The following is a 12,525-nucleotide window of genomic DNA, read 5'->3' on the forward strand; positions in this document are numbered from 1 at the left end:
CAAGCAGCTGGTCCCGGCTGTACCCAACGATCTTCTAGCTTAGGGAGGCTCTTCGCTTTTCCCAGAAGGCACCTGGAATATGCAAATTAGCCTCCTCAAGCTTGAATCCCTGGTTTGGTGATGCTTTCCAAGCAGCTGGTCCCGGCTGTACCCAACGATCTTCTAGCTTAGGGAGGCTCTTCGCTTTTCCCAGAAGGCACCTGGAATATGCATATTAGCCTCCTCAAGCTTGAATCCCTGGTTTGGTGATGCTTTCCAAGCAGCTGGTCCCGGCTGTACCCAACGATCTTCTAGCTTAGGGAGGCTCTTCGCTTTTCCCAGAAGGCACCTGGAATATGCAAATTGGCCTCCTCAAGCTTGAATCCCTGGTTTGGTGATGCTTTCCAAGCAGCTGGTCCCGGCTGTACCCAACGATCTTCTAGCTTAGGGAGGCTCTTCGCTTTTCCCAGAAGGCACCTGGAATATGCAAATTGGCCTCCTCAAGCTTGAATCCCTGGTTTGGTGATGCTTTCCAAGCAGCTGGTCCCGGCTGTACCCAACGATCTTTTAGCTTAGGGAGGCTCTTCGCTTTTCCCAGAAGGCACCTGGAATATGCAAATTGGCCTCCTCAAGCTTGAATCCCTGGTTTGGTGATGCTTTCCAAGCAGCTGGTCCCGGCTGTACCCAACGATCTTCTAGCTTAGGGAGGCTCTTCGCTTTTCCCAGAAGGCACCTGGAATATGCAAATTGGCCTCCTCAAGCTTGAATCCCTGGTTTGGTGATGCTTTCCAAGCAGCTGGTCCCGGCTGTACCCAACGATCTTCTAGCTTAGGGAGGCTCTTCGCTTTTCCCAGAAGGCACCTGGAATATGCAAATTGGCCTCCTCAAGCTTGAATCCCTGGTTTGGTGATGCTTTCCAAGCAGCTGGTCTCGGCTGTACCCAACGATCTTCTATCTTAGGGAGGCTCTTCGCTTTTCCCAGAAGGCACCTGGAATATGCAAATTGGCCTCCTCAAGCTTGAATCCCTGGTTTGGTGATGCTTTCCAAGCAGCTGGTCCCGGCTGTACCCAACGATCTTCTATCTTAGGGAGGCTCTTCGCTTTTCCCAGAAGGCACCTGGAATATGCAAATTGGCCTCCTCAAGCTTGAATCCCTGGTTTGGTGATGCTTTCCAAGCAGCTGGTCCCGGCTGTACCCAACGATCTTCTAGCTTAGGGAGGCTCTTCGCTTTTCCCAGAAGCCACCTGGAATATGCAAATTGGCCTCCTCAAGCTTGAATCCCTGGTTTGGTGATGCTTTCCAAGCAGCTGGTCCCGGCTGTACCCAACGATCTTCTAGCTTAGGGAGGCTCTTCGCTTTTCCCAGAAGGCACCTGGAATATGCAAATTGGCCTCCTCAAGCTTGAATCCCTGGTTTGGTGATGCTTTCCAAGCAGCTGGTCCCGGCTGTACCCAACGATCTTCTAGCTTAGGGAGGCTCTTCGCTTTTCCCAGAAGGCACCTGGAATATGCAAATTGGCCTCCTCAAGCTTGAATCCCTGGTTTGGTGATGCTTTCCAAGCAGCTGGTCCCGGCTGTACCCAACGATCTTCTAGCTTAGGGAGGCTCTTCGCTTTTCCCAGAAGGCACCTGGAATATGCAAATTGGCCTCCTCAAGCTTGAATCCCTGGTTTGGTGATGCTTTCCAAGCAGCTGGTCCCGGCTGTACCCAACGATCTTCTAGCTTAGGGAGGCTCTTCGCTTTTCCCAGAAGGCACCTGGAATATGCAAATTGGCCTCCTCAAGCTTGAATCCCTGGTTTGGTGATGCTTTCCAAGCAGCTGGTCCCGGCTGTACCCAACGATCTTCTAGCTTAGGGAGACTCTTCGCTTTTCCCAGAAGGCACCTGGAATATGCAAATTGGCCTCCTCAAGCTTGAATCCCTGGTTTGGTGATGCTTTCCAAGCAGCTGGTCCCGGCTGTACCCAACGATCTTCTAGCTTAGGGAGACTCTTCGCTTTTCCCAGAAGGCACCTGGAATATGCAAATTGGCCTCCTCAAGCTTGAATCCCTGGTTTGGTGATGCTTTCCAAGCAGCTGGTCCCGGCTGTACCCAACGATCTTCTAGCTTAGGGAGACTCTTCGCTTTTCCCAGAAGGCACCTGGAATATGCAAATTGGCCTCCTCAAGCTTGAATCCCTGGTTTGGTGATGCTTTCCAAGCAGCTGGTCCCGGCTGTACCCAACGATCTTCTAGCTTAGGGAGACTCTTCGCTTTTCCCAGAAGGCACCTGGAATATGCAAATTGGCCTCCTCAAGCTTGAATCCCTGGTTTGGTGATGCTTTCCAAGCAGCTGGTCCCGGCTGTACCCAACGATCTTCTAGCTTAGGGAGACTCTTCGCTTTTCCCAGAAGGCACCTGGAATATGCAAATTGGCCTCCTCAAGCTTGAATCCCTGGTTTGGTGATGCTTTCCAAGCAGCTGGTCCCGGCTCTACCCAACGATCTTCTAGCTTAGGGAGACTCTTCGCTTTTCCCAGAAGGCACCTGGAATATGCAAATTGGCCTCCTCAAGCTTGAATCCCTGGTTTGGTGATGCTTTCCAAGCAGCTGGTCCTGGCTGTACCCAACGATCTTCTAGCTTAGGGAGACTCTTCGCTTTTCCCAGAAGGCACCTGGAATATGCAAATTGGCCTCCTCAAGCTTGAATCCCTGGTTTGGTGATGCTTTCCAAGCAGCTGGTCCCGGCTGTACCCAACGATCTTCTAGCTTAGGGAGACTCTTCGCTTTTCCCAGAAGGCACCTGGAATATGCAAATTGGCCTCCTCAAGCTTGAATCCCTGGTTTGGTGATGCTTTCCAAGCAGCTGGTCCCGGCTGTACCCAACGATCTTCTAGCTTAGGGAGACTCTTCGCTTTTCCCAGAAGGCACCTGGAATATGCAAATTGGCCTCCTCAAGCTTGAATCCCTGGTTTGGTGATGCTTTCCAAGCAGCTGGTCCCGGCTGTACCCAACGATCTTCTAGCTTAGGGAGACTCTTCGCTTTTCCCAGAAGGCACCTGGAATATGCAAATTGGCCTCCTCAAGCTTGAATCCCTGGTTGAAATTACATGTTGAAAACCGATCCATAGCACAGGACAATTTTAGATTAATTGTGGTCCAATTTCTAGCACTTCAGATAATAATATGATTAAAGGGGATCCAGCAACTTACATTACTTCTCAGTTCTATTCACTGTAAGGGGAAAGCTGAGCTCCTACCACCAGAAAGATATATTAAGAAAGAAAGCACAGAATGTTGCGTCTATTTTCTTCAAAAAAGGATTTTTGTGACTTATGCAATGGCTTGGCTATAGGTTTATATTTTGTTTAAAGGGTATGTAGAATGATATACAACACATCTCTTGTACTCTTGGTAATTTGAATTATTGTTTACTGGGTGTGAATTCTTGATTCTGTCATGTGCATTCAGTGCCGTACAAATATCCACCATTAGGGCTACAATTTCTTGTCCTACTACTAGGCTTCAATTCACTTTACAACAGGGGCATAACGATCTTGGTTGAAGAGGGTGTGACCATAAACTGGACCATACAAGAGGGGAGCACTCCATCACTAGTTCCTAATTCAACTGGATGCGCGTCCGAGGATGCACATTCAGCTATATTGTATTGCAAAGCAGAGACTTGCTGTTTCTCTGCACCGTAATACATGTCGGCGGCCAATCAGAGGCTGGAAGCTGATGTCAGTGTGACCATCACGGGAGGCGCATTGCAATGATGTCATATGCAGCACCAGGCAAGCTGAAGTCGGCTGCCGACTCCTGCACTGATTACGGAAGGGCATGCCACGCATCGTGAGAGCGGACGAAGGTAAGACTCATCATTTTTTTATTATTATTTTTAAACATGTTAGAATGGAACAGGGAACATTATTAATAGAAAGGGATTAGGATGGGGGACATTATACCAGAAAAAAGCTCCAGATGGGGGACATTATACCAGGAAGGGGCCAGAGTGAGGGTCATCATTATATGCGGGGTGAACATATATGTCTCTATAGGATTAAGAATGTTACAAGGGCCCATATAGAGTATAAGACCCACGTGTAGGCGGGGGCCCAGGTGATGAGTTCTCCTTCCATGGAAGTCTTCAAACAGAGGCTGGGCAGACATCTGCCTGAGATGGTTCAGTGAATCCTGCACTGAGCAGGGGGTTGGACACGATGACCCCGGAGGTCCCTTCCAACTCTAACATTCTATGATTCTATGAAATTTTGCAGTGGGGCCCATCGGACTCTAGTTCTGGTACTGATCACAACTACGTAGTACATCTATAACCCATGATATAGGGGGAACCGCGAGAATTGGAATATGTAAAGATAAGAAAATGTTTCTTTAGTTAATAAGTAATTTCCTAATTAATCTCCTTATTTAGTGGAATTAGCCATCTGTGTGGTTCCTATTACTGCTCACAACACTGAATATTGCTGATGACATACCTGGTCAGGAGCATTTATGAATCCAGCAGTCCAAGGATCACAAGTTTTGTAGTGTGCATACATGACTAAACCACAGAACACTGCACATACCAAGATTACCCAGAGACCGATCAAGTTAAGATAAAGGGCTCTGAAAAAGAAGAACATTAAATTAGATAATCAAGCTTTTACTAGGAAGAGAAATAATGTGCAATCTGATAGTATTTAGACCAGCAGTAGTCTCACCTAACTTCCGGACTTTAGAAATTACATATCATAATTCCTATATATATATATATATATATATATATATATATATATATATGAGTTTCACTTTTTGTATTGAAGAAATGAAGTAAATTAGCTTTCGATGATATTCTAATTTTGAGAGATGCACCTGTATGTCTCTCTGCAGGAGGTGAGGGGTCACCAGGACACTGTGCTCATCAGGATTTACAGGATGCATAGCTGAGGGAACAGATTCACCTCCCAGAGATGTCATGTAACATAAACACACACTACATAAACATATATATATATATATATATATATATATATACTGTATCTAATATATAAAGCTGAATGTGTGTGTATGTGTGTATGTCCGGGATTGGTATCTGCACCGTCGCAGCTACAGCCACAAAATTTTGCACAGTCACACGTCTGGACCCCGAGGGCGTCATAGGCTATGTTGTGAGGCGAAATTTTAACCCCGCGCGTTACAATTTACTAAACAATTTTGCCCCTATCTACATAATGGGGAAAAAGTGAAAGGAAAACTGTTGGAGGCGTTGCAGCTACAGCAACAAAATTTTGCAGTCACACGTCTGGACCCTGAGAGCGTCATAGGCTATGTTGTGAGGTGAAATTTTAACCCCGCGCTTTCCAGTTCTCCAAATTATTTTGCCCCTATCTACATAATGGGGAAAAAGTGAAAGGAAAAGTGTTGGAGGCAAATTGACAGCTGCCAGATGTGAACAAGGGGCACTTAAAGAGTGAAAGCGATGGCGCCAAAGAGTATATACCGTACAGTTGCTAAGGTGGGGCCTCGACATGGGATACTCACCACACACGGGGATATGAACACACACACAAAAGGCGCCACACACTACCACGTGCTTGAACACATATCACCCTCAGCACACATTTCACCACACATACACCAACCTCGCCACATAAAAGTCGAAACACAAGTCGCCGCTCAAAACTCGCCACATGCAAAACTAGGCTCACGCAAAACTCGCCACACGTGCAAAACTCACCTCATGGAAAACTCGCCACACGCAAAACTTGCACACGCGGAAAAATTGCCACATGCACAAAAGTTGCAACACATGCAAAAGTTGCCTCACACAAAACTTGCACATACTCAAAACGCACCACACATAAAACTCGCAACGCGCAAAACTCGCCATGCGCAAACCTTGCTGCACACAACTTGCTACACTAACCTGTCACATGCAACTCGACACAAAAAGTTGCTACACGCATGTCGCCACACAAATCTCATCTCACAAAAGTCGGTACATGCATGTCACCACACGCAACTCAACACACACAACTTGACACATGAAACTCGCCCTAATACACACACAAGTCTGGTATTATCCTTCAAAAATAAAAATCTGATTAATAAGCAGACAAACTACAAGAGCAACATATGTACCATATAGGAAATACGGCAGCTGTCAGTCACATGACCTGTCTATTATGTGTATGTGTGAGCTAATACAGTATATACTGCCATGGGGAGGGCTTCCTGTTGGCTGGGGATTTATCAGGCTGCCAATTTAGTTTACAAATACTGAGATAAAAATACTGACCAAATAATGTGTGAATGCGGTCTAATACAGGAGGAGATGACACACAGATATATACTATATACAGGAGGAGATTACACACAGGTATATACTATATACAGGAGGAGATGACACACAGGTATATGCTATATACAAGAGGAGATGACACACAGGTATATACTATATACGGGAGCAGATGACACACGTATATACTATATACGAGAGCAGATGACACACTTATATACTACATACGGGAGCAGATGACACACGTATATACTATATACAGGAGATGACTGACAGGTATATACTATATACAGGAGGAGATGACACACGTATATACTATATACAGGAGGAGATGACATACAGGTATATACTATATACAGGAGGACATGACACACAGGTATATATTATATACAGAAGGAGATGACAACCTGGTATATACTATATACAGGGGAGATGACATACAGGTACATACTATATACAGGGGTGATGACACACAGGTATATACTATATACAGTGGAGATGATACACAGGAATATACTATATACAGGAGAAGATGACATACAGGTATATACTATATACTGGAGGAGATGACACACAGGTATATACTATATACAGGAGCAGATGATGCACTGGTATATACTATATACAGGAGGAGATGACTTACAGGTACATGCTATATACAAGAGGAGATGACACACGTATATACTATATACAGGAGGAGATGACATACAGGTATATACTATATACAGGAGGAGATGACACACACATATATACTATATACAGGGGAGATGACACAGGTATATACTATATACAGGAGGAGATGACATACAGGTATATACTATATACAGGAGGACATGACACACAGGTATATACTATATACAGAAGGAGATGACAACCTGTTATATACTATATACAGGGGAGATGACATACAGGTACATACTATTTACAGGGGCGATGACACACAGGTTTATACTATATACAGTGGAGATGATACACAGGAATATACTATATACAGGAGGAGATGACATACAGGTATATACTATATACTGGAGGAGATGACACACAGGTATATACTATATACAGGAGCAGATGATACACTGGTATATACTATATACAGGAGGAGATGACTTACAGGTACATACTGTATACAGGAGGAGATGACACACGTATATACTATATACAGGAAGAGATGACATACAGGTATATACTATATACAGGAGGAGATGACACACACATATATACTATATACAGGGGAGATGACAGGTATATACTATATACAGGAGATGACATACAGGTATATACTATATACAGGAGGACATGACACACAGGTATATACTATATACAGAAGGAGATGACAACCTGGTATATACTATATACAGGGGAGATGACATACAGGTACATACTATTTACAGGGGCGATGACACACAGGAATATACTATATACAGTGGAGATGATACACAGGAATATACTATATACAGGAGGAGATGACATACAGGTATATACTATATACTGGAGGAGATGACACACAGGTATATACTATATACAGGAGCAGATGATACACTGGTATATACTATATACAGGAGGAGATGACTTACAGGTGCATACTATATACAGGAGGAGATGACACACGTATATACTATATACAGGAGGAGATGACATACAGGTATATACTATATAAAAGAGGAGATGACATAGGTATATAGAGGAGATGACATACAGCAGGTATATACTATATACAGGGGAGATGACATATAGGTATATACTATATACAGGAGATGACATACATGTATATACTATATATAGGAGGAGATGACATACAGGTATATAGTATATACAGGAGATGACATACAGGTATATAATATAGGAGATGACACATGGGTATATACAATATACAGGAGGAGATGACATACAGCAGGTATATACTATTTACAGGGGATATGACATACAGGTATATACAATATACAAGAGAAGACATACAGGTGTATACTATATATAAGGGAGATGACAAACATGTATATACTGAGGTGAAAATGAGGTGTGTGAGGTGAAAATGAAAAGGTGTGAGTGCAAAATGAGAGGAGTGAGGGAAAATAGTGGAGTGATCGGAAAATGACAGATGTGAGGTCGAAATGACAAGTGTTAGGGGGGTATGAGAGGAGTGACGGGGAAAATAAGAGGAGTGAGGGGGAAAATGAGAGGTGTAAGGGAGAAAATGAGAGGCATGATGGGAAAATAAGAGACGTGAGGTGCTATAACTAACCACAGATATTTACTATGCCCAGGCAACGCCGGGCTCTTCAGCTAGTATATATATTATACATATACACATACATATATCATATACATCACAGGCACGGTATATGAAGAAATATGCATAACTTCAACAATATTACCGATAAAAAGTAACCGAGGCCAGACTCCAGCATGTGAGGTTAATGAGAGAAGATATGCAGGGGGTATAAAGGTTCTTAGGCTTCGCTCACATGAGCGTATAACATGGCCGAGTGTATCTGATGTTTTCCTGGATTACACTCAGCACACTGTTATACTGTGGGGCAGCGCAGATCTGTGATTTTCTCTGCAATCCGAATTGGTCTGTGGAAAAATAATTTGCTGTTTGCTGCGAGTGGCTCTGGAATTCGGATCACACAAACCCACTGAAATCTATGGATGCGTGTGAAACATAAGACTGTACTCAGCTGTCATCAGACTAAGGCCCAGCAGTAACATACATGAAAACTTTTTTTGGAGAAAAATCAGGTACATCCATTTATAAAAACGATATACTTTATTTCAGACCCACAAAAAACAGTTCTGTCGGCTCATACATTTCTGACGCTTTTCCAGCGTTGCTGGCCGCTCTTAGTCATGGAGATTTCCGTATTAAGAGCTTATCAGTGACTCAAAGCTGAAAATTAAACAACAACCACAAGACGGACTTCATCACCAGGTATCATTGTAATCTGTATAACGGCGCCGACCTGACACTGTCTGTAGGTTACTGAGCACAATCCTGCTGACAGGTTCCCTTTAATTCTCCAAGATGTATGCAACAACCTCCCTGTCAAGTCTCTTCAAAAACCATGAGCAAGTGACTAGCATACCAAGAAGAATTGATAGTATTTTAAGGTAAATGGTAATCACACCCTGTTGATTTGATTTTTTTTATAAATTCACTTTGTTTTTTATTAACTGATAAAAATAAACTATCAACACTTCTATTTTGAGAGTATCCTTACTCTGCAGCATTTTTCACACACCTGACTAAAACTTTTACACAGTTCTGTATAATCAGGCCCGATTGAATGAATAATTGTTGGATCTTGTAGTTTCAGGTTCACCCAAAGCACCAGTGATAGCTACTATATGATTTTATAAAAAGTGCTAAAATCTGTCCCAATGGGCAATTTATGCGCTAAGTACTTTCATGTTTTACTTATTTTCTGCAGCAGTAACGTAATTCCAATTTCATATATTTAATATGTGAGTATAAAGGTACCGTCACACTTAGCGACGCTGCAGCAATACCGACAACGATCTGGATCGCTGCAGCGTCGCTGTTTGGTCGCTGGAGAGCTGTCACGCAGACAGCTCTCCAGCGACCAACGATGCCGGTAACCAGGGTAAACATCGGGTTACTAAGCGCAGGGCCGCGCTTAGTAACCCGATGTTTACCCTGGTTACCATCGTTAAAGTAAAAAAACAAACACTACATACTTACCTACCGCTGTCTGTCCCCGGCGCTGCGCTTCTATGCACTGACTGTGAGCACAGCGGCCGGAAAGCAGAGCGGTGACGTCACTGCTCTGCTTTACGGCTGCCCGGCGCTCACAGCCAGAGCAGAGAAGCGCAGCGCCGGGGACAGACAGCGGTAGGTAAGTATGTAGTGGTTGTTGTTTTACTTTAACGATGGTAACCAGGGTAAACATCGGGTTACTAAGCGCGGCCCTGCGCTTAGTAACCCGATGTTTACCCTGGTTACCAGCGAAGACATCACTGAATCGGTGTCACACACGCCGATTCAGCGATGTCAGCGGGAGATCCAGCGACGAAATAAAGTTCTGGCCATTCTGCTCCGACCAACGATGTCACAGCAGGGGCCTGATCGCTGCTGCCTGTCACACTGGACGATATCGCTAGCCAGGACGCTGCAACGTCACGGATCGCTAGCGATATCGTCTAGTGTGACGGTACCTTTAGAGTGTTTCCGAGGGCAGCTTTAATTTGTTAGCAGTTGTGATAGAGTCACAGTTGTCTCTGCTGTAAGTTAATCAGAACACAAAATGTTGAGCTTAACCCCACCCACACAGAAAACTCCCAATCGGTGCTGGGGGCGTGGTTGGACTAGGAAGCACGACGCAACTTGTCCTGAAGTGATAATCTCCTGCTGATAAAACGCTGAATGCATTAAAAATACAGCTTAGTAAGTAACACGTCGCTGGAATCAGGGTCTCTGCCTCCTCATTATGGTGCTCTTAGATTACACAGCAAATAGCTGCTGACAGATTCCCTTTAAATGAATTGTTATCCGTGCAACACATGGCAGTTCTAGGCCATCAGAGATGTTTAGAAAAAGTCATTTTTTTTTAGCGGGTTATATATACAGGGATTGTCTTGATTAGAAACCATTTGAAACTGAGAAATTCAGATACAATGTCTAGGTATGGGCCATGTGGGGCAGATGGCCATAAATAATGCCCCTATACTGATATTTTGCCTTGCAGTCTGTACTATATGAGCATGACAAAAGGACATTAGATTGTACAGTCCTCAAAAGAACCGTAGAATACACAATGGAAGATCACATAATATAAGAAAACCCCTTTCCTTGTATCCTACCAGAGAGATAATAGAAGGGGGTCATCTAAATGGTTGTTTGGAACAAGCATCTCTGGGTTTAGGAAATATATGAGCCTGTCTAGTGTCTTCTCTATGATAGCTGACGGGTCCCTTTTAAGACTGATAATGAACGATACAATTACTCTTTGCTATGTCTTATTTATCTGCATTCTGAAAGAATAGATTGGTAAAAGTTCACAGATAGCAGATATCTGCATGAAATATATGTGGAAAACTGCTGAAAAGGTACAGGTACAGGTTACAGGTACATGGGCAGATGATCAAAGCTCACCACTATCAGGACAGCACAGAAGTCTACAGATCTCGCCAGGAAGATAAGCTGATACCTGGAAACTATTTATGGCCTACAGAACCACATAGCTGCGATCTATCCCGAGGCATTAATTGTCTCGTTGATAACATATTATGCATGCGTAACAAAAAAAATATTGCCAGGAAGATGTGATTCTCCGTTATCATGCTGTGCAGAATGTCTACGAGAGGAAAGTTCATGGTAATTTGCTCCAAGAAGACACAAGTAAGCCCAGGATATATGGCCTCTTACGTTTGCCCGTCACCTGAGGATCACAAGTTGCTGTGATCACGTGACCGCGCTATATGACATGTCAGCCCTCCAGTTCCTGGGATCAGATTTGATTATTCTGTAATATAGCCACTATTGAGTCATATCATGATAACTTTGATATATCTGTCCCATCACAACAGAGCCTTATGATATTGATGACTTATACTTGTGGTGAATGAACGAGTTCTTGCTTTTGGCAGTTCAGTATTTGACCACTAGGTGACAATGTCCACAAATGAGAACATAAATATTACTGAGATCATCTAAAAAGTTAGTCCAATTCACACTCATCCTGCAGTCTACAAGTAGTAGTAATAATTAATTAGATGAAAAATAGGAAGAAGCTAAACAAAAATCAGTCAGAGCACAAATGTTTAAAATACTTTAAAAAATATAGCATCCCATTGTAGCAGTTTTCTGTATAAATTCAGGACAGGAGCCTCAGAACATAGATTGGATGTTATTTCATATCTGCCCTATCATTTCCACCAGTAAGAACACTGGCTCTATTATAACTAGACATATAGTATTACATTGGTAAAAATCGCGTATACAGGAACTACTTTTACAATCCATATTCAATCATCAGATATTTGCTTCATTCATGGTAAGTCCTCAGCAAATTGTTATTAAAGTTCATAGTGAAGGTATATTAGGGGGAAAATGTCTTCCCGACTCCATACGGCAATGAGATTAGTTCCCTGGATCAGCGCTCCATCACAGAATCTAGAAGCCATAACCTGTAATATTATGTTTATCAAAAAAGTCATCCAGACTTCTCTAACATCATGTGGCGGAGAGCTCTTACAGTAAAGAATCTGCATCTGTGATTATGATTAAACCTTCTTTCCTATAGATGTAGA

The 12,525-nt window shown here is 43.3% G+C and overlaps 1 protein-coding gene across 2 annotated transcripts in view; it reads right to left on the bottom strand.

Annotated features, from left to right (window-relative positions):
- SLC5A12 (solute carrier family 5 member 12) overlaps positions 1-12,525 on the bottom strand; it is a 173,536-nt gene that overhangs the window by 49,366 nt on the left and 111,645 nt on the right. For both annotated transcript variants that reach the window (XM_069738367.1, XM_069738366.1), the window contains exon 7: positions 4,457-4,586. In XM_069738367.1, the coding sequence (XP_069594468.1) occupies positions 4,457-4,586 (130 nt within the window). The remainder of the gene's footprint in view (positions 1-4,456; positions 4,587-12,525) is intronic.

This window comes from Ranitomeya imitator, chromosome 9 (assembly GCF_032444005.1).
Source record: "Ranitomeya imitator isolate aRanImi1 chromosome 9, aRanImi1.pri, whole genome shotgun sequence".
NCBI classification, from domain to species: domain Eukaryota; kingdom Metazoa; phylum Chordata; class Amphibia; order Anura; family Dendrobatidae; genus Ranitomeya; species Ranitomeya imitator.